This window comes from Hyla sarda, chromosome 2 (assembly GCF_029499605.1).
Source record: "Hyla sarda isolate aHylSar1 chromosome 2, aHylSar1.hap1, whole genome shotgun sequence".
Taxonomy (NCBI): Eukaryota; Metazoa; Chordata; class Amphibia; order Anura; family Hylidae; genus Hyla; species Hyla sarda.
Window position 1 is genome coordinate 78,429,432 of NC_079190.1, and position 23,558 is coordinate 78,452,989.

Below are 23,558 nucleotides of genomic sequence, written 5' to 3' on the forward strand. Positions count from 1 at the left end.
TATGGGGATGTATGAGGGTAATTTTTTGCGCTGTGATTTGTAGTTTTTATCAGTACCATTTTTGTTTTGATGGGACTTTAATTGCTTTTTAGATATTTTTTATGGTATTTGAAGTGACCAAAAATGTGCAAATCTGGTTAGTCCACTATTATGACTTTTGGGGCCCCACTTTTGATTTTGCACAAGGCCACGCTAAGCCTAAAACCGGCCCTGTGTATTTCAACACCTTTTCATATGTACAGTTTGCTGGAATTACTGGTGCCTCAAAATAAAAATAAATATAAAAAACTATAATATTTATTTGTACCAATTAATGTCTGACATTTTCTAAACATATTACATTTCATTATTTTCCCAAAAGACCCCTTTCTGACTTCAGGACATCTTTTTTTCATGAACTGATGGCAAGAATGGAACTACAAGCTCTAGTTGAGTAATAGCTACACTCAGATCCTTTCCATAGTCCCTTTCCTATTTTTTTTAGGTACAAAACATGTATATGCATAAATGCCAGTTGTAGCCTATTATTTTCTATATCTGTCAGCATCCAACAAGATCAGAATTACAGAAGACAGACACAATGATATCCACCAACATCTAACCAATGCTGCTAGAAGGGAGTAACACACAATACAGAAAATCGTAGGTGTTGTTTAAAGGTTTAGTTAATCATAATAATAATAATAGTAATACTTACCCATTTGGTAAACCTGGAGGACAGGTGCTTTCGGGCTTCTGTGAATCCATGCTTGGAGCTGTTCTGTGGATTCTTCACTGTGCTCACTACACATTGCATTGGGTGGACCACTCACCCCCTTCACCATTATATGCTCTTTGGCCGATCAATAACCACTTAACTGTACTTCTTTCCTGTCAATACCCAGGCTGCAGACTCTAGAATGCATAATGGGATAATATACATTTTTATGATGGTTAATGTATTTTTACATATGGTAGATACTAAGCCTTAATAGTGTGTAAATATGAGCCAGGTGGTCATCGCTAGCCCAAATCTAAATAAGATGAATACATTTAGAACAGTGTTAACCCCTTGCTATATTTTTTTTTTTACTTAAGCATTTTACATCTGTGCCTTCTAGGATCAATAAGATTTTTCTGTTTCCAGTGACAGAGCATAAGGGCGGACAAGTGTCATGACCAACTGGGAGGGGGGGTGACAGGGAGAGTGAGCCCTAAACTGTCCCTAATCACACTCTCCCTGCCTACTTGCCCATCCGCCCGTAGTGGCGGATCGACAACCATGGTGCCGGTCCCTACCTAAGCTAAAGTGCATTGGATGTAAAAACAAATAAAAATATATAGTAGGTCACAGGCCAGAAACATAATGGAAAAACAACCAAACAAGCAGATATACAAGACCGAAAATTTACAGGCAAACAGAGCAGGATGTAGTGAACTAACATACAGTTCAGAACCGAAACCAAGATAAACGGCTGATTTGAATAAATGAACAAGACAAGGTGTAACGTCCACCGCTCCGGCCAGACATGCTGGCTGTGAGTGCTTTCATCCCCAGCTGGCAGGGCCGGGATTCGCATCCCGGGACGTGCCCACATGCAAGTGCCGGCCCGTCACTCACCTCTGCCCTCTGCTATCCTGTCCGTCCTCCCTCTGTGTTGGCGTGTGTGCCCCTGCCTCCTAGGGTGTGTGCCGCCAGAGCTCTCTGATTTAAAGGGCCAGTGCGCCCGTAATTAAGACATTCACCTGCACCTTTGTTATAAGTACCTGCACCTCCCACAAACCTCTGCCGGATTTTTTTTGCCATTGTGCCCTAGTGAAAGCTTCCCTGTGTCTTGCCTTGACTGTTCCAGACCCCTCTGTTCCTTTACCTGTCCTTGCTCCCGTGCTGAATGCCTTTGCACTCCTGCCACGTTTCTTTCCACGCACCTGTGCTGCCAGCCCTGAACGTCTGCTATTCCAACGACGAGTTGCCTGCATCCTCCTGTGTGGCACCTCCTCAGCCGCCTGTGTGGTCGAGTTGTGCCAGGGTTGTGACCTGGGTGCCATCTGCCGCAGCAAATCCAATCGAGCTTTGCGGCGGGCTCTTGTGAAAACCAGCGGCACCTTAGACTCTGCTCACTGGCACAGCCCACGTCATCTACCACACAGGTCCAGCGGATCCACTACTACACTGAGTGCTACGGCCTACTGCCGTGAGTCTTACAGTAAGATCTGGCCATGGATCTTGCGGAGGTACATCTGCCAGAAGTTTTGTATCTTTCCTTCGTCATGGCTCAACAGTCGCAGCAGTTAGCCCATCAGGTGCAAAAACTGAATCAATTGTCTGCCTTGATGCAACAGCTTCTTGCCGTACAGCAGAAACAACAGCAACTGCAGCCACAACGTGCTCTTGTTTCTCCACCTGTTTCTGTAGATTCTTCTGGATCCAAGCTTTGTTTATCCCTACCCACGAAGTATGAGGGTGATCTCAAGTTGTGTAGAAGCTTCGTGACACAGTGCTCTATGCATTTGGAGCTCATTGCGGATCAGTTCCCGATGGAGCGAGCTAAAGTGGCGTTTGTGGTCAGTTTTTTTTTCGGAAAAACCTTGGCCTGGGCAACTCCTCTCTGGGATCGTACTGATCCGCTCTCCTCTAATCTGCCAGCCTTCCTAGCAGAATTTCACAGTGTATTTGAAGAACCCGCACGAGCCTCCTCTGCTGTGATGGTTCTACTGAACCTGTGCCAAGGGAAGTCCTCCGTTGGCGACTACGCGGTTCAATTCCGCATTCTTGCCTCTGAACTGGCTTGGAATGACGAGGCCCTGTGTGCTACATTTAAAAAAGGACTGTCACTGCATGAGATCCTCCATCTACCCTGAGTGAACTAATTCATTTAGCCGCTCGAATTGACGTGCGTTTTGCCAAGAGGCAGGAAGAATTTCGTTTGGAAAGAGAAAAAGCCTGAACACAGCGACTTCCTTGTCTGGCACCCGTGTTCCAACGTTCACCCCTTCTGTCTTCTTTACCTCCTGCCAAAAAAGCTATGGAGGTGGATCACTCTCGCCTAACCCAACAGGAAAGATCCCGTCGACGCATTGAGAATTTGTGCTTATACTGTGCCAGTCCAGAGCACTATCTCAAAGACTGTTCTATACATCCTCAGCGTCCAGAAGAACGCTCGTGTCTAGGACAAATAGGTGAGACGACCCTAGGTGAATTCTATATCTCCTCATTTGACCACTCCGGTCCAAGTTTTCACTCCTGCCAAGACTTTATTCATAGCTTCTGCCTTTTTGGACTGTGGTTCCACAGGTGACTTCATTGATGCCTCCCTGGTCCATAAACATCGGATTCCTGTGACTTGCCTTCCTAAGCCCTTTTATATCACCTCTGCTAACCCCATTTTTCTGTTTTTGCACTTTCGCTTTTTCCTCCTTTTAAAAATCATAACCCTTTCAATTTTGCACCTAAAAACCATATGAGGGCTTTTGTTGCGCCACCAATTCTACTTTGTAAAGACATCAGTCATTTTAGACAAAAATCTACAGTGAAACGGGGAAAAAAATCATTGTACGACAAAATTGAGGAAAAAATGCCATTTTGTAAATTTTGGGGGCTTCCGTTTCTATGCAGTAAATTTTTTGGTAAAAATGACACCTTATCTTTATTCTGTAGGTCCATACGATTAAAATGATACCCTGCTTATATAGGTTTGAATTTGACATGCTTCTGGAAAAAATAATAACTACATGCACGAAAATTAATACATTTAAAATTGTCCTATTCTGACCCCTATAACTTTTTTATTTTTTTGCATACGGGACTGTATGAGGGCTCATATTTTGTGCTGTGATCTGAAGTTTTTATCGGTACCATTTTTGTTTTGATCGGACTTTTTGATCACTTTTTATATTATTATTAATATATTAATTTTTTATTCTATAAAAAGAGACCAAAAATACAGTATTTTGGAATTTTTGTGTGCGTACGCCATTGACCATGCGGTTTAATTAATAATATATTTTTATAGTTCGGATATTTACGCACGCCGAGATACCACATATGTTTATTTTTATTATGTTTATATATTTTTTATATGGAATTTTGGAAAAGGGGGTGATTTAAACTTTTAATAAGGAAGGGGTTAATGTGTGTGTTTTAAAACTTTTCTTTTTACACTTTTAGTCCCCTTAGGGGACTTTTTGGAGGAATCATTTGATTCCTCATACAGATCAATGTGGTTCCATAAAACCACATTGATCTGTGTGCTCTGCACTTGATTGATAAAGCCTGGTCTTGCCAGGCTTTATCATTCTCAGCGCAGGAGCCGGCATGGAAGGAGAGGTAAGCCCTCAGGCTACCTCAGCAGTGGATCATACCCCCACCCCGCGATCGTGCTGTGGGGGCGCGATCCACCCCACTGGACCACCAGGGACTGGATAAAGGCAACTTTATACGCCGCTGTAAGCTTTGACAGCGGCTATCTAAAGGGTTAATAGCCGGCTGTGGTGATCGCTACATGTCATCTATTAACGCCAGCCCCCAGCTACAGGAATTAGCTGGGGGCCGGCAGGTATGACACAGGCTTGAGTCGGGAGCCTGCGCCATACCCCGTTAACAGCACATGGACGAGTATAGACGTCCATGTCGTTAACAGGTTAATAGCCAAAACCTTAACTCTACAGTGCTATTCCTCACAGAACCTCTCGTGATGCAAGTGGGACCCTTGTATAAGGAAAAAAATTAGCTCTTTGTGCTTCCTCATTGTACTTCGGAGCTTCTTCTTGGTCTTCAACGCCATTCTCCACAACTTGACTGGAAATCTGGTGAAATCACACACTGGGGACAGTTTTGCCGTATTACCCAGAAAAACTCCAAGGGCAAGATTGTAACCTGTGGTTTCTTTTCCAAGACTTTCTCGCCTGCAGAGAGAAACTACTCTATTGGGAATCGAGAGTTCCTAGCTATTAAGCTTGCCTTGGAAGAGTGGCGACATTTATTACAAGGTTCTTCTCATCCAATCTGTATTTATTCAGACCATAAGAATCTCCTATATCTCCAGTCTGCTCAGCGATTGAACCATCGCCAGGTTTTCTTCATTCATTTCCACCCTGCTACCAAGAACGTCAGAGCCTATGCTCTTTCCAGGTCTTCCGATGTCGTAGGATTGGACTCCACCCCAAGGCATATTATTCCTCCTGAGCGATTGATCTCTGCAGCTCCTGCCGATCTTCAGCAAGCTCCCCCTGGGAAGCTTGCTGAAGATGTAAAGTCTTGAATTGGGGACATTCTTCTTTGCTGGCTGATCACCTTGGAATACGAAAGACTAATCTCCCAGAATTACTAGTGGCCGCAGCTTGAACGCGATGTCTCCGATTTTGTCCGTTCCTGTGTTACCTGTGCCCGTGACGAAATTCCTCGGCATAATTGTAATAGAAAAGAACCAGTGGATGGAGGATCAATTTCCAACAATATTTACAATTGGTCACTAGCGTGACCACTAGAATCCTTGTTTTACTATCCACCTATTAGGTTAAAACGTAACTTTTAATGCCTCAAAAAAAATGTAAAAGCTTTCTGCCATTAGACTCTCATTATGATTAACTGCCTGTACACAATTACAGCTTAGCTGCAAATTGTATTATATTGGTTGTGTAGTATGGTTGCAGTCCATACTTTGACTCCTTGTATGAGAACTTGGGCAGAGTGATTTAAAATCCAAGACACATGCACCGGTCCGACTTTTCGCCACAGCAGTGGCTTTGTCAAGGACTTTGGGCAAATGCCATCCAAACAAGCCTGACCAGGGTATTTATAATATCCTATCAGTGATATCACACTCGCATCAATGACTAATCACTTTGAATCAGTTTGAATTGGATTGGTCCAAAAGTGATTGACAGGAACATTAGCCAAACAATGGTATTCCAATAGCCAATCAGTTTTACCCATCAGGCATTATTCCATTACATCACACATGAGTGACAACCTTTCACTCCTATCAATAGTAGGTGCGTTCTATTCCAACTCTGATTTGTTCAGGGTTACCTGACATGGATGCGTGCATCAGACCTGGATGGTTAAAAGACTCCTGCCTATGTGCCAATCACTCCTGCGCATGTCTGCACAAATAATGGATCTATTACTGGATCTCACCCTTGTGGGAGATGTACCTTTTGTTCATACTTACTTACCTTTTACTAATCCAGTTAAAGGGGTATGGCAGTAATTTTTTTTTATTTCACTGTGCTACATGGGCTGTAAAGTTAGTGTAGTTCATAATATAGTATCTATACCTGTGTGTGACGGTTTTCACACAATTCTTACGTGATTTTCACCCCAATATTTATTTTTACCAGCATACAAAATGACTGTTGTCTCAGATTTTTCCCAGGTTGCAATGCGGCCGAGACCTGACTCACTAGTCAGCTGATGACAGGGAGCTTGTCTGCTTCAATGAGTGGAGGGATCACTTGGTGGGAGAGAGATCAATCTGCAAATAATGCAACAGCTGTAGGCACCCTGATTGAAATCCACAGGTCTTTTGAATGGATGCAGCTCATTATTGTTTCAATGGGTGAGGTGGCTGATGTGTGGAAGGGAGGAAAATTGAATTATGGGATTTGTAGTCAAAAAAAGAAAAGTCAAACAGGAAATACCAGTTCACAAAAAGCTAGCCACAGAGTTATGGTAATCTCACAACATAGCCATTTAGCCCCAAGACAAGTGCAGATCCTTCCTAAGCATCTCCATTACTGTCTGCCAGGTACGCACTAAAATCACCTCATGGTGGATAACCCCTTTAATCATCAAATGTTTGAAATGTATCAATTGTCAATCTACAGGAGTCGTCTATTCAGCACAGTGCAACTTTCCCAAATTGTATATTGGGAAGACAATACAACAGTTACAGAGAAAAATCTCCAAGCATATCAGCACAATTAACACCCAGACTGACACCCCACTTTCACGCCATATGAGAGAGACCCATGCAGCAAATCCTTTGGCTATCCAGTTTTGGGGTATTACCCAGGTTAAGCTTGGACCCTGACGCGGTAACCTTAATGTTAAAGTACTGCGTGAAGAATCACGTTGGCTTCATCGATTGCAATCATTGAGTCCACTCGGCCTCAATGGAGGTTTCACTTATTCAGCTTTTCTAATAATAATTAGATAATTCTCGCCAGTTAATACTCATGACATAATATTGCCTCTAGCCATCTAATAGTCACACTCAAGTTAATTTATTCAGCCCTTCTTGTGATATAATGTATGTATTCTTCTAATATGGAATTTCATGGGATTGTAAGTGAATTTCCAATATGGAATATTAAGGGAGGTAAGTAGGTTTCTAATTGTCACGCGCTGCGCTCCGGCCGCCAGCTCCGGCCGTGAGCGCAGTGTCCCGGGGTCCCCGTCTGTCAGCGGGACTGGGATTCGCATCGCGGGACACGCCCGCATGCAAATCCCAGCCCGTCACTTATCTCGATCTGCTGCCACTGTAACGCAGCTCCTCTGCCGAGCTCTGAAATTTAAAGGGCCAGTGTCCCCATAATTAGTCTTGCACCTGAGCACCACATTATAAGTTCCTGCTCCTCCCACACACCCCTTCCGGATCTTCAGTGCCTATTGCCTGAGAGAAAGCGTTCCTTATTGCCTGTTTGCCATATCCGTGTACCCAGACCTTCCTTGCTACGTTTTTGACTACGAACCTTTGCCGCCTGCCTTGACCTTCTGCTACGTTGACTACGCCTCTGTCTCATCCTCCTGTACCTCGCCTTGCCCAGTACCTGTGTGGGCGAGCAGTATCGGGGGTACCGACCTGGGTGCCGCCTGCTGCAGCAAATCCATCCTGCCTTGCGGCGGGCTCTGATGAAGACCAGCTTAGACTCCGCTCCTCGATACGGTCCAAGTCATCAGCCACACAGGTAGAGGATCCACTACCTGCCATGTGACATCCGCATCCAGGATCCAGCAAGATCCGGCCATGGATCCAACTGGGGTTCCTCTGCCTGATTTGGATCTTGTGTCTGTCGTGGCGCTTCAGTCCCAGCAGTTGGCTCAGCAGGCACAGCAGCTAAACCAGCTATCCGCCATGATGCAGCAGCTGCTATCTGCCCAGCAGAACCCGCCACAGCCTCAGCCTCCTCCAGCTCCAGTACAGCCTCCCGCTGCTGTAGACTCCTCCAGATCGAAACTCCGTTTGTCGCTTCCTGAGAAGTTTGAGGGGGATCCCAAGTCCTGTTGGGGTTTCATGACTCAGTGCTCCATGCACATAGAACTCATGGCGGACCAGTTCTCCACAGAACGAGCAAAGGTGGCCTTCGTCATCAGTCTCCTGTCTGGTAGGGCCCCAGCCTGGGCTACTCCACTATGGGATCGCAGTGATGCCACCACTACTAACCTCCAGGCATTCTTGATGGAATTTCGCACAGTCTTTGAAGAACTGCCCGAGCTTCCTCCGCTGAGACTGCTTTACTGAGTCTCTCCCAGAGCAACTCCTCTGTGGGCGAGTATGCCATCCGGTTCCGGACCCTGCCCTCGGAATTGTCTTGGAATAATGAAGCTCTCTGCGCTACTTTCAAGAGGGGATTATCTAGCCAGATAAAGGATGTCTTCGCTGCCCGAGAATTGCCTTCTAATGTAAATGAACTGATACAATTGGCATCTCGGATTGATATCCATTTCTCTGAAAGACGTGAGAAACAACGTCAGGAAAGAGAATCTGCACGACCTCTGCGCTTCCCTTGCTTGGCACCAGTCTTTCAGCAACCACCGCAACCTTCTACTTTCCCTCCCGCAGTGGAGGTTATGCAGGTGGATCGGTCTCGCCCGACTCCGCAGGAAAGAATTCGCCAACGAGCTGAGAATCTGTGTCAGTGCCGATCATTTCCTCAAAGATTGTCCTGTACGTCCACAGCCACAGGGAAACGCTAGCACCTAGGGTTTGTGGGAGAGGCCTCCCTAGGTGTGAATTAATCCTCTCCACGCTTAAATATGACGGTTCAGCTTCATCTTCCTTGACTGTCTGCGAGGGGCCAAAATCTTTTCTAAATTGGATCTCCGTGGGGCCTATAATTTGATCCGTATACAAGAAGGGGACGAATGGAAGACTGCATTTAATGCTCGTGACGGACATTTTGAGTATCTGGTGATGCCATTTGGACTCTGTAATGCTCCGGCGGTCTTCCAGGAGTTTGTCAATGACATTTTTCGTGATCTCCTGTACTCCTGCGTTGTTGTCTACCTAGATGACATTCTCATCTACTCGCCCGACCCCCATACTCATCGTTCTCACCTCCGCCAAGTCTTACAGCACCTCCGAGACAATCATCTCTATGCAAAACTTGAAAAGTGTACGTTTGAGAAGACCAGCCTTCCGTTTCTGGGGTATATTGTCACCAGTCAAGGTCTGCAATTGGATACTAACAAATTATCTGCAGTACTGGATTGGCCTCGACCATCTGGCTTGAAAGCGATTCAGCGCTTCCTCGGCTTTGCAAATTACTATCGGCAATTTTTTACGCATTATTCCACCTTGGTCACCCCCATCGTCTCTCTTACAAAAAAAAACTGCTAATCAGAAAGTCTGGACTCCAGAGGTCAAAGAGGCCTTTAAACAGTTAAAATCTGCCTTCGCTTCTGCTCCTGTGTTGTCGAGACCAGATCCAGTCAAGTCATTTATTTTGGAAGTGGACGCTTCTTCTGTCGGTGCAGGTGCTATTTTGACACAAAAATCTTCCAAAGGAAAAACTGTAACCTGCGGCTTCTTCTCTAAAACCTTCTCACCTGCGGAGAGAAACTATACTATAGGAGGTCGTGAGCTTTTGGCTATTATGTTGGCCTTGGAAGAATGGCGCCATCTCTTGGAGGGCTCTGTACATCCACTTACCATTTATACTGACCACAAGAACTTGCTATATCTACAGACTGCTCATTGTCTCAACCCTCGACAGGCCCGTTGGTCTCTGTTTTTCTCCAGGTTTGACTTTTTTATTCATTTCCGACCAGCAGAGAAGAATCTTTGTGCTGACGCGCTATCTAGATCCTCTGAGGTACTAGATCAAGAGACACATCCTCAGCATATTATACCTCCGGATCGTCTCATTTCTACAGCTCCAGCAACTCTTCTGGGAAGACTTATGTTACTCCCCGCATAAGACTCCGAATCTTGAAATGGGGTCATTCCTCTCTTTTGGCCGGCCATGCCGGTATACGTAAGTCCTTGCAACTCATCTCCCGACACTTTTGGTGGCCAACTCTGAGAAAAGATGTTATTGACTTCGTCCGCTCTTGTTCGGTATGTGCCCGGGACAAGACCCCTCGTGCCAAGCCTGCTGGTCTACTACAACCTCTACCAGTTCCTGAGTTGCCCTGGACCAACATAGCTATGGACTTCATCACCGACCTTCCATCTTCCAGCGGCAACACGGTCATCTGGGTTGTGGTTGACCGGTTTTCTAAAATGGCCCATTTTGTGCCCTTGCCAGGGTTGCCATCTGCACCGCAGCTTGCCAAGCTATTCTTCACCCACATCTTCCGTCTCCATGGTTTACCAACCCATATTGTCTCCGACCGAGGGGTCCAATTCATCTCCAAGTTCTGGAGGGCCCTTTGTTCCCGTCTCCAAGTAAAATTGGACTTCTCCTCGGCTTACCACCCTCAATCCAATGGTCAAGTCGAAAGGGTGAATCAGGTCCTGGGGGACTATCTTCGCCATTTTGTCTCCGCCCGTCAAGATGACTGGACCGATTTACTACCCTGGGCCGAATTTTCTTATAACCACAGGAATTCTGAATCCACTGGAACGTCCCCCTTCTTTGTGGTCTTCGGCTTTCATCCTCGTCCACCTCTTCCCTTGTCTTCCTCTTCCTCCGGAGTACCTATGGCTGACAAACTGGTTCGGTATTTCGCCTCCATCTGGCAGAAGACTCGTCACTCCCTCCTTCTTGCTACGAATTGTATGAAGTCACAAGCGTACAGAAAAAGACGTCCTCCTCCCGAGTTCTCTACTGGGGACAAGGTGTGGTTGTCCTCCAAGTACATCCGCTTTAAGGTACCCTCTTATAAACTAGGTCCACGTTTTCTGGGTCCTTATAAAGTCAAAAAACGACTTAATCCTGTGGCTTATTCCCTCCATCTGCCTACCTCTCTCCGGATCCCAAATTCCTTCCATGTCTCCCTCTTAAAACCTGTCATTCACAACCGTTTTTCTCGAAAAGACATCACTCCTTCGTCCATCTTTGGTACGTCTGATGTCTTTGCTGTAAAGGAAATTCTTGACTCCAAGCTGGTCAGAGGGAAACGCTACTTCCTTGTGGACTGGGAAAGATTCGGTCCTGAGGAGAGGTCTTGGGAGGCTCAAGACAATATTCTGGACCAAGATCTTCTTAAAAGGTTTCTGAACCCTAAGAAGAGGGGGAGACCAAAAGGGGGGGTACTGTCACGCTCTGCGCTCCGGCACTACGCTCCGGCGCTGCGCTCCGGCCGTGAGCGCAGTGTCCCGGGGTCCCCGTCTGTCGGCGAGGCTGGGATCGCATCGCGGGACACGCCCGCATGTGATTCCCTGTCCGTCACTTACCTCGCTCTGCTGCCACTGTAACGCAGCCCGCCGCGCTCGTCCCCGTCTTCTAGGGCGCGATCAGTGATCTTGTACACTATGAACAGTGCAAGTACTAAACAACACTTAAGATCAGCAATCAGGAACTCTATAAAAACGGATAAGAAAAACCAAACTCCACAACATGAGGAATACAGGTCAGGATACCATAACAGGAATTATACAAAGCCAAACTCGACTAAATGGAGGAACCAGGATACCAGTAGAGGAATTATACAAGTGAGACACACAGTGTGAACACAGACTAATATACAATGCAAAAGCAGAACAGACATACAATAATCCTAAAAACCAACAAAAGTACTACAGACTAAAATCAATAATAATCAGGACTATTAACCATGGCTAAAACTCAGAAATTTACAAGATAAATACAAGGTGCATGATAAAGCAGACATGGTCCGAATTGCACAAACCACCAGCTCAGAATACAAGCAGAGCTGGGGTTTTGAAGCCACAATGGAGCTGCAATAGGGTGAGAATATTAACTCTTTCAACCTAGGAAGAAATAGCACAGAAACTGCTCAGACATAAACACTAATGTCTGAACAGACCCAAAGACAAAAAAAACAAAACACACAAAAACGGACATTACAACAAGTTGTACTCTTTAATGCCACCCATCATTTTACCATACAAAATAAAACTCTACTTTTAATTTTTTTGCCATTTTCTGACCCCAAAAATATCTTTATATACTTTTTTTTTTTGGTGTTTTTATGATCACTTTTCATTCTATGTTTTTGAAATGCGATGTGACCAAAATACCCCATTGGGTATTCACTGTGCAGGATAAATAACATCATATTTTAATATGATTTCATGTCTCCTGTATGCACTTTTTTATTCACAGTGATATCACTGTATTTTTTTTTTCAGGTCTTTTTTTATGTGTAGTTTTTCTTTTTTTTGGTTAAAATGGGAGTAATCAGAATTTTTATTATGGGGCATTTTTTCTAATATTTTTCAAAAATTTTTATTTCACATATTTTTCAGTCTTAAAAGGGGACATTCATTTATTGGAGTTTTTACCAAGCACGATCCTCAAGTCCCCCCAACAGGTCATGTTTTTAGGATTTCCTTATTATTTCACTGGTGATATAAATGTGTTGATGCCTGATGCACTGACCATACCTCACCAGTGAAATACTATGGAAATCCCGAAAACATGACCTGTTGGGGGGACTTGAGGACTGCGCTGGGGAAACACTGATGTGTTGCAATGTATTTCACATCTGGCAACAGCTACGTGTGCTGGGCGCCGCCTACTTTGCAAAAAGCTCTCTGCTTCCTCTGCATTTGAAATGCAGCAGATGCAGTTAGTGCTTGGTAAGGGAGGTGGCGCCAGGACAGGGAGTGGTTGCCATCTTGGATTCTGAGCTCTGGCACTCACCTCCACATTGCTCTGTCCAGCAACTAACAGGCTTTGGCCCAGTTTTGAAAGCCCTACCATGACACCCTGATCACTCTTCAAGGCACGAAGCTCAGTGGTGGAAGGGGCTGGCTAACCTTATCCTAAAGGTCATTTTAGCCTTTTATTTACCAACTTTACCATAGACTAGCAATGAGGGGGCGTGGCCATTATGTCAGGAGGGGGGTGGCCGACCCCCGCAGCAGGAAAACAGCGTTCGGAACATTTACTTCAGAACACTGGCCAGTGGAGTACCCCTTTAAGGACTACGTCATAGATGAGGTTGCAATATACACGATAAAATAATGAAATGCGCACATTATTATTAATTCCCAAAAATAAATACTATATATTAAAAATGTATGTATATCCACATTATATATATCATAGAAACATTAAAGGGGTTATCCAGGAATAGAAAAGCATAGCTAATTTCTTTCAAAAACAGCTCCACGTCTGTCCCCAGGTTGGGTGTGGTATTAGAACTTGGGTTAATTTACTTTAATGGAACTGAGCTGCACAATCACACCCAATCTGGAAACAGACAGGGAGCGGATCTTGAAAGAAATTAGCTCTGTTTTTCTATACTGGGATAACCCCTTTGAGTACCAAATAATGATTTGGTTCAACATTGGTACCTTTGGGCCCCTAGGCTACCACTGAAAGTATAAAGTTTTATGGTGTGATACCAGTGATGCTAACACTTGAGAAAATGCAATACGCAGATAGAGTGACTTAAATAGGCACTGTCAGATACAAAAACTGTTGTACATCTTGGCAAAACATTAAAGAGTACCTGTCATCAAACCATATTTTCTAAACTAACTCAGATTATATTTCCCAACTACTCCTAACACCCCTCCTGCCCTTAAATTTTTTTTTGGGGAGCTTTAAAAAGCTGTGAATCATACCTTTCCCCTTGCTCACATTGTGTGACCTCCCGGCAGGAGAAAGTGGGCGTTCCCCAGCAGGCATGACATCACTTAAGCCTGTGAGAGTTGTGCTTCACCATGCCCCTCACGCACTTCCTGAGTTTGGTCTCCTGCCAGACCGGGAGGAGACCAAACTAACTCTTTGACTTGCGCAGGGAATAGAACAGAGCCACCTAGTGGCTGCTGATTCAATCACATAAAAAATATATAACGGTTGAGAATTTTAACAGCAAGTAAATAGCAAAGTGTCTTATAATTATATAAGGAACCATTTATTAAAAGGTTAGTTTGGTGACAGGTACCCTTTAACTTTTCTAATATAATTCCTAAGAAAATGTTATTTCTCTTTCATGCTCTCCCCTGTCTGATAGTACTCCTCTGTGCTCTCTACTGTCTGATAGTACTCCTCTGTGCTCTCTCCAGTCTGACAGGACTCTTCTGTGCTCTCACCTGTCTGATAGGACTCCTCTGTGCTCTTTCCTGTCTGATAGTACTCCTCTGTGCTCTCTCCTGTCTGATAGCACTCCTCTGTGCTCTCTCCTGTCTGATAGGACTCCTCTGTGCTCTCTCCTGTCTGATAGGACTCCTCTGTGCTCTCTCCAGTCTGATATTCCTCTGTGCTCTCTCTTGTCTGATAGCACTCCTCTCTGCTCTCTTCTGTCTGATAGCACTCCTCTCTGCTCTCTCCTGTCTGATAGTACTCCTCTGTGCTCTCTACTGTCTGATAGCACTCCTCTGTGCTCTCTCCTGCCTGATAGCACTCTTCTGTGCTCTCTCCTGTCTGATAGTACTCCTCTGTGATCTCTACTGTCTGATAGTACTTCTCTGTGCTCTTTCCTGTCTGATAGCACTCCTCTGTGCTTTGTCCTGTCTGATAGGACTCCTCTGTCCTCTCTCCTGTCTGATAGTACTAATCTGTGCTCTCTCCTGTCTTATAGTACTCCTCTGTGCTCTATCCTGTCTGATAGCATTCCTCTGTGCTCTCTCCTGTCGGATAGGACTCCTCTGTGCTCTATCCTGTCTGATAGCACTCCTCAGTGCTCTCTCCTGTCTTATAGGACTCCTCTGTGCTCTCTCACGTCTGATAAAACTCCTCTCTGCTCTTTCCTGTCTAATAGGACGCCTCTGTTCTCCCCATGTCTGATAGCACTCCTCTGTGCTCTCCCTGCCTGATAGCACTCCTTGTTCTCTCTCCTGTCTGATAGGACTCCTCAGTGCTCTCTCCAGTCTGATAGTACTCCTCTGTGCTCTATCCTGTCTGATAGCACTCCTCTGTGCTCTCTCCCGTCTGATAAAACTCCTCTGTGCTCTTTGCTGTCTGATAGGATTCTTTTTTCCCCCCGTCTGATAGCACTCCTCTGTGCTCTCTACTGTCTGACAGCACTCCTCTGCGCTCTCTCCTGTCTGATAGTACTCCTCTGTGCTCTATCCTGTCTGATAGCACTCCTCTGTGCTCTATCCTGTCTGATAGCACTCCTCAGTGCTCTCTCCTGTCTTATAGGACTCCTCCGTGCTCTCTCATGTCTGATAAAACTCCTCTCTGCTCTTTCCTGTCTGATAGGACTCCTCTGTTCTCCCCATGTCTGATAGCACTCCTCTGTGCTCTCCCTGCCTGATAGCACTCATCGTTCTCTCTCCTGTCTGATAGGACTCCTCTGTGCTCTCTCCTGTCTGATAGTACTCCTCTGTGCTCTATCCTGTCTGATAGCACTCCTCTGTGCTCTCTCCCGTCTGATAAAACTCCTCTGTGCTCTTTGCTGTCTGATAGGACTCTTTTTTGCTCCCCCTGTCTGATAGCACTCCTCTGTGCTCTCTACTGTCTGATAGTACTCCTCTGTGCTCTCTCCTGCCTGATAGCACTCCTCTGTGCTCTCTCCTGCCTGATAGCACTCCTCTGTGCTCCCTCCTGTCTGATAGCACTCCTCTCTGCTGTCTCCTGTCTGATAGCACTCCTCTCTGCTCTCTCCTGTCTGATAGTACTCCTCTGTGCTCTCTCCTGTCTGATAGTACTCCTATGTGCTCTCTCCTGTCTGATAGCACTCCTCTCTGCTCTCTCCTGTCTGATAGCACTCATCTGTGCTCTTTCCTGTCTGATAGAACAGGAGAGAGCACAGATGAGTACTATCAGACAGCAGAGAGCACAGAGGAGTGCAATCAGACAGGAGAGAGCAGAGAGGAGTGCTATCAGACAGGAGAGAGCACAGAGGAGTGCTATCAGACTGGAGAGAGCGGAGAGGAGTGCTATCAGACAGGAGAGAGCACATAGGATTACTATCAGACAGGAGAGAGCACAGAGGAGTACTATCAGACAGAGGAGTACACAGAGGAGTGCTAGCCCACCATCACTTACTGCATGTGCTTCAGCTTGGAGAAATCCATGGCAAATAAAACTTTTTTTTTTTTTTTTTTTTTTGGGACAAGATGGACAACATCTATTCAACAATGTAGACACTAAGACAAAATTTTTAGTTGCCATGGTGACCTGGGGCTTGGTATTTGTTAAGCCCTGTTCTAGCTGATCAATTCTAGGAGTGGTTGTATTGATATCTTCTAACAACATGTGGATCTTTTAGATTTACAGCTGTCTAATAAAGACAATACACCCCATTTAAACAATAGAAAATGGCTGGTACTGCCTGAATTGTCAGATAATCCTGACATTATAGTATGTGAGGAAGACAGAGTAGGTTATGTTGTAATTCCTGAATAAGGGCCTTTATGTAAAACTTGCCTGCTAAGTGATCCACCCCATACAAAAAAAATTCCTTGTGATGCCACCAAAAAAGTCAGATTAAAAGTAGAGTCACACGGAACGGATCCGCCGATGATGAACCCTACAGTGTGCCTCTAGCTGTGCCTGCTTGTAGTGGCAATCCCTGCTCCCTGAGCTAGGCCGAGAGCAGCTGCGATGCGTGTGAGTACACTGTACATGTGTCAAGCAGGCACAGTTGGAAGCACACTGTAAGGTTCATCATTCGGTGGATCCGCAGCATAAAATACGCTGCAAATCCATTCCATGTGACCCTACCCTTATTCTTGATATACACTTATAAGAGGGAGTAAATCTAGGTATTATATCGGTCAAACAACGAGAATATCTGTTATCTCAACATCCATATTGTCCTATTTTTCATGCATTACCAACAATGCATAAGGCTGTATTTACCCCTCCCATTGCGATCCATCATGGCCGGCATAGAACCTATCAGAAAAAAAAACTTTGAACCTGGTTAGATAATCTTTTACAACCGGCAAAGTGATATACGGGATTCCAAGTCTCTTCTAGGGGCATTACACAAAGTAACATGGGAGTCTTCTTGCTTGTGGATGTCGTGTGATGTTAAAGCCCTATACAGTATGTGTGCATCAACACAATAAAGCTCTCCTAGCAGTGGCATTTATGGAACCTGGCACCTAACTACCTAGATGTCACAGTTGCTATTAACCATGTCATCTAAAAAGTTGAATAGGCAACATGAGTTATTGGAGAGCACTCACAAATCCTGGTGCCCATATGCGGTGGCCAAAGGCTGTGCAATTTTACTAGTTATAATGGCCTAAGGATAGACCATTCGTTATGAAAGCCAAATTAACCCCTTTAAACTACTTATACTTATGAATTAAAGTGTCTTAAAGTGGTACCCCACCCCTAGACATCTTATCCCCTATCCAAAGGATAGGGGATAAGATGTCTGATCATGGGTGTCCTGCCACTGGGGACCCCTGTGATTTCCCTGCTGCACCCGGCGCTTGTTTAGAGCGTCGGGTGCAACACTGGAGGTTTGTGACATCACGACCACGCCCCTTTGGGACGTCAAGGCCACACCCCTCAATGCAAGTCTATAGGAGGGGGATTGATGGCTGTCACACCCCCTCCTATAGACTTGCATTGAGGGGGCCGACTTCGCCGAAGTTCCTTCCCTGCACCGGATGTCTGGGGAGCTGCAAATTAGACATCTTATCCCCTATCCTTTGGATAGGGGATAAGATGTCTATGGGCGGAGTAACCCTTTTAATAAGTTCCAACTGCAACAACCTAGGCACAGCAAATTACCGTATATACTCGAGTATAAGCCGAGTTTTTCAGCACGATTTTTCGTGCTGAAAACACCCCCCTCGGCTTATACTCGAGTGAACTCTCCACCCGCAGTGGTCTTCAACCTGCGGACCTCCAGAGGTTTCAAAACTACAACTCCCAGCAAGCCAGGGCAGCCATCGGCTGTCCGGGCTTGCTGGGAGTTGTAGTTTTGAAACCTCCGGAGGTCCGCAGGTTGAAGACCACTGCGGCCTTCGACATCATCCAGCCCCCTCTCACCCCCTTTAGTTCTGTACAGTACTCACCTCCGTTCGGCGCTGGTCCGGTGCCGCAGGACTGTCCGGAGAGGAGGTGGTCCGGTGGGATAGTGGTTCCGGGCTGCTATCTTCACCGGGTAGGCCTCTTCTAAGCGCTTCGGGCCTGGCCCCAGAATAGTCACGTTGCCTTGACAACGACGCAGAGGTACGTTCATTGCCAACGTACTTCTGCGTCATCGTCCAGGCAACGCCTCTATTCTGGGCCCGAAGCGCGGAGAATAGGCGCCCCCAGTGAAGATAGCAGCCCGGAACCACTATCCCACCGGACCACCTCCTCACCGGACAGTCCTGCAGGACCGGACCAGCGCCGAGCGGAGGTGAGTACTGTACAGAACTAAAGGGGGGCGAGAGGGGGCTGGATGATGTCGAAGGCCGCAGTGGTCTTCAACCTGCGGACCTCCGGAGGTTTCAAAACTACAACTCCCAGCAAGCCCGGACAGCCGATGGCTGCCCGGGCTTGCTGGGAGTTGTAGTTTTGAAACCTCTGGAGGTCCGCAGGTTGAAGACCACTGCGGGCGGATGATGACAAGAGGATGATGAAGGGGGGGTGTGGGATGATGAAGGGGGGGGGTGTGGGATGATGAAGGGGGGTGTGTGGGATGATGACAAGGGGATGATGAAGGGGGGGTGTGGGATGATTACAAGGGGATGATGAAGGGGGTGGGGATGATGACAAGGGGATGATGAAGGGGGGTGGGGATGATGACAAGGGGATGATGAAGGGGGGTGGGGATGATGAAGGGGGGTGTGTGGGATGATGATGAAGGGGGGTGGGGATGATGACAAGGGGATGATGAAGGGGGGGTGTGGGATGATGACAAGGGGATAATGACAGGTGATGATGATGAGGGTCTGGATGATGACAGGCGGTGATGATGATGAGGATGTTAATGACGGGGGTCTGGATGATGACAGGGGGGATGATGTATTTCCCACCCTAGGCTTATACTCGAGTCAATAACTTTTCCTGTGATTTTGGGTTGAAATTAGGGGTCTCGGCTTATACTCGGGTCGGCTTATACTCGAGTATATACGGTACCTGTTTTCCTGTAGCATATTAAATACCTCCGAAAATATAATGCATTACTAAATTACACATAGGCAGTGGTAATTAAATAAAATACACATATTGTCTCATACTTACACAGCCATTTTAATGCACAGTCTACAAATGTAATGGTCTGCAAGAGCTAAAATCAGTCAACGCCATTATACGGTAATAATGCATGGTCCTGGAGCTTTGCATAAATAATGATTCCATCTTCTTTAAAGTTATTTCTTGATTTATCTAATGCACTGTTCTGACTAATGTCTTTGTTGAATCATTTATCGTTTATTGAAGTAAGGAAATTACTAAAACATATCCTGGAAATTCACGTAAATGTGATATGTAGAAATGTATCACCGATGACAGGCTGACTTTCTGGAGCCTATCTTCATCATTAGTTTCTAAAGGAGAATTTTATGGTATGTGAGATTTTGTTGTAGTTTAACAGAGTTTGGTTATGGAAAAAGGAAACATGTTTCAACCAGAAGCGTAAGCGGTTCAAAGATACCTCAGGTTCAGTGGGCTATGAAGCCATTACTGACAGTATTGTACATGATGTGAGAGAGTTTCGTCAGAAGGTTGACAGAAGAAGGGTTGACACTGACACGAGCCTTAAAGGAGAAGTCTGGGATATGAAACTTATCCCCTATCCTAAGGATAGATGATAAGTTTCAGATCAAGAGGGGTCCGGCCGCTGGCCACCAGCGATCTCCCGTACGAAGCCCTCTGCTCTTTACGGAATTAGCGCGTTTCGACCACCGCTTGCCGCGGCAGCAGACACGCCCCCCCCAATACATTTCTATGGCAGTGGTGGAGACTGCCGAATGCAGCACTCTGGCTCTCCAGTAGACTCTCTGGCTGACTGCCGGGGCCCCGTATGGGTGATCGCATGGTGCCCCAGGTGTCGGACACCCAGCGATCTGAAACTTATCCCCCATTGTTAGGATAGAGGATATGTTTTCTTATCCCGAAGTACTCCTTTAAAGCTTTAAAGTTTCCCTGTCATTTCAGAAAAACATGTTGACTTTGTCAACGGGGTCTCAGTGCTGAGTTTTTCCCGTTTAGAATGAGAGACCCCGACAGATCAAAACTCTGTGACATGTTCAAAGATTTTTTTTTAGCGACATTTAAAGGAAGCAACTGAAAAATATGTGTTTTTTTTCTTGGACACATAAGTGTGTTGGGGCAGTAAGTAACTTATCCAGAAGCTGTCTGCTTGTATTTCGGGCTCTGGAGACCAACAATTTCAGGTTATGTACTGGGGGTTAATACAGGACTTGGCAAATGTGTTATGACTCTAGGAGCCAGCAAAAAAGATAGGACCCAGGATGCTTCACATAACATAACTACGCAATAGGATGTTATGTGACGTCATATGATCAGTCATTAGTGTCCCCTCATCTCCTCCTGTGTCACAGTCATTCGTGTCCCCTCATCTCTCCCTCTGTCAGTCACTACTGTTCCTTCATCTCCCTGTGTGTCACAGCCATTATTGTCCCCTTATCTCCCCAATGTCACAGTCATTACTGTCCCCTCATCTCCCCCTTTGTCATTTATTACTGTCCACTCCTCTTCCTGTGTCACAGTCATTAGTACCCCCTCATCTCCCCGCTTTGTGTTACATCATTACTGTCCACTCAACTCCCCTCTGTGTGTCACAGTGTCCTTTCATCCTAAAAAAACCAAAACAAAAAAAAGCAGTTTTACTTACCTGCCTCTGAATTCCCAGCTGATCCCCCCCATTCTTTCTCTGCAGTTCAGCAGTGGAAATCTTGCATCAGCGCTCTGGCAGTGACATAGTGTCACCACTGAGGCTGTAGTGGTCACCTGGCATCCACTGCTCCTGTAACACCGGAGTGCTAAAACTATTTAGTTTTTTGTTTAAAGATGGACACTTTGAAAGGGCTTACAAAAACCTAGGCACACCATCAATTTCTTAGTCACCATGGCATTGTGGCACCAGAGATTTGTTAAGCCCTGGGTTAATATTTCAATTGAGGATTTATTGTTTAGAAACAAATAGGACATATTTTTCTAGCTGGTATCCATCATAAAGACTACAGGATGCTCCCGTGGCATTCTGCAGGAGACAGACGCAACGCAACTATTTTAAAAACTGCACCCCTCAAAGAATTCAAAACAGGATTTTGGGACGTTGTTAACCCTTTAGGTGGTTCACAGAAATTATAGCATTTAACTCTCTGCGTATGCTGGGAATTGAAATTTTGCAGCCGTTGGCAAGCTATGGGTTGGAGTATGCAGTACCTCACTATACAATAAGTTTTGGTTAAACTGGTTTCTATAATCACAAGGCACTTATCCAGGGGTGTAGCTAGAAACCTCAGGGCCCGATGCAAAAAATTGCCCTGGGCCCCCCTGCGCCAGGGCCGCACTGTGACCAAAAATAGGCGGGGCATTTTAAAATAAGCAGACCATTTTTTTTGTGGTGGTCCAACTGCTGGGACACCCACTGATCACCTCGGTTCAAGTGGCTCTCCAGCTATTGCTAAGCAACAACTTCCATCATATCTGGAGAGTCTCAGGCATTATAGGCAAGATTTATCGAAACATATCCAGAGGAAAAGTTGCTGAGTTGCCCATAGCAACCAATCAGATTGCTTCTTTCATTTTTCAGAGGCCTTGTTAAAACTGAAAGAAGCGATCTGGTTGGTTGCTATGGGCAACGCAGCAACTTTTCCTCTGGACAGATTTTGATAAATCTCCCCCTATGGGAGTTGTAATTTTGCAACAGTTGGAGCGCCACAGATTGGGGCAGAGTTTCACTCATCATCAATGCAGAAATTACAAGTGACTACAGCTCTGATGGGAAGAATACACAATATCAATGACCTGAGGGACGTCTTCTCTGTTGGTCCAGGCACCAGGTCTTCTTCCAGCTATATCTTCTCTTTGCAGAGTCTGAAGCCCAGACATCTTTGGTTTCTCACTTTATTGGCAGATCCTCATCCTCTATATCAAAACAATAATCATTATAACGCTGCCAAATACTGTACCCCCTGAATATAATACTACCACATACTGGACCCCATGAATATAATACTGCCACACACTGTACCCTCTGAATATTATAATACTGCCACACACTGTACCCCCTGAATATACTAATGAATACACACTGTGCCCCATTTATACTGCCAGACACTGTACCTAAATATAATACTGCCACTGTACCCTCTAAATATAATACTGCCACTGTACCCTCTAAATATAATATTTCCACTGTACCCTCTAAATATAATACTGCCACACACCGTACCCTCTAAATACTGTATTATACTGCCATACACTGTACCCTCTAAATATAACACTGCCACTGTACCCTCTAAATATAATACTTCCACACACTGTACCCTCTAAATATAATACTGCCACACTCTGTACCCTCTAAATATAATACTGCTGCACACTGTACCCTCTAAATATAATACTGCTGCACACTGTACCCTCTAAATATAATACTGCCGCACACTGTACCCTCTAAATATAACACTGCTGCACACTGCATCCTCTAAATATAATACTACCACACACTGTACCCTCTAAATATAATACTGCTGCACACTGCATCCTCTGAATATAATACTACCACACACTGTACCCTCTAAATATAATACCGCCACACACTGTACCCTCTAAATATAATACCGCCACACACTGTACCCTCTAAATATAATACTGCCACACACTGTACCCTCTAAATATAATACTGCCACACACTGTACCCTCTAAATATAATACTGCCACACACTGTACCCTCTAAATATAATACTACCATACACTGTACCCTCTAAATATAACCCTGCCACACAATCAGACCCTGCGGTTGGTCCAGTTCAGTGGTTAAGTTTTTTATATACTGCAGATTTTTTTTCTTAACTCACATCAATGAATAATTGTCATGATTTCTCACATATAAGCATATCATAATAATGATGGGCCAGTGTAAACAAGGCTTACATGCATCTGTCACATAACTTCACACTATAAAACTGCCCTTGCAGCCCAACAGGGGTTAGTTTCCCCATGCTAACCATATCTTTTTTATGCAATATTGTGGCTTTATTATGTAAAAAAAAGGTTTTTGCGGCATTGCATGGTGTCAGAGAGACGCAGACAGTGATCCTCTGTGCAGTGATCCTCTGTGCAGTAATCCTCTGCGTAGTGATCCTCTGTGCAGTGATCACTACCTGTACACTGTAATCTTCATCGGC

The 23,558-nt window shown here is 45.3% G+C and overlaps 1 protein-coding gene across 4 annotated transcripts in view; it reads right to left on the reverse strand.

The window, feature by feature from the left end:
- The window catches only part of LOC130358654 (protein S100-B-like), a 31,095-nt gene extending 8,806 nt beyond the window's left edge, over positions 1-22,289 (reverse strand). Inside the window, exons 1-3 of one of the 4 annotated variants that reach the window (XM_056562198.1) lie at positions 21,038-21,053; positions 19,423-19,727; positions 698-894 (exon numbers count right to left, since the gene is read on the reverse strand). In XM_056562198.1, coding sequence (XP_056418173.1) covers positions 698-747 — 50 coding nt within the window. In that variant the 5' untranslated portion in view covers positions 748-894; positions 19,423-19,727; positions 21,038-21,053. Of the gene's footprint in view, positions 1-697; positions 895-19,422; positions 19,789-21,037; positions 21,054-21,804; positions 21,884-22,176 lie in introns of those variants that run through there. The other 3 variants (XM_056562197.1, XM_056562200.1, XM_056562199.1) reach the window with 3 other exon arrangements.
- Positions 22,290-23,558: the final 1,269 nt, after the last annotated feature.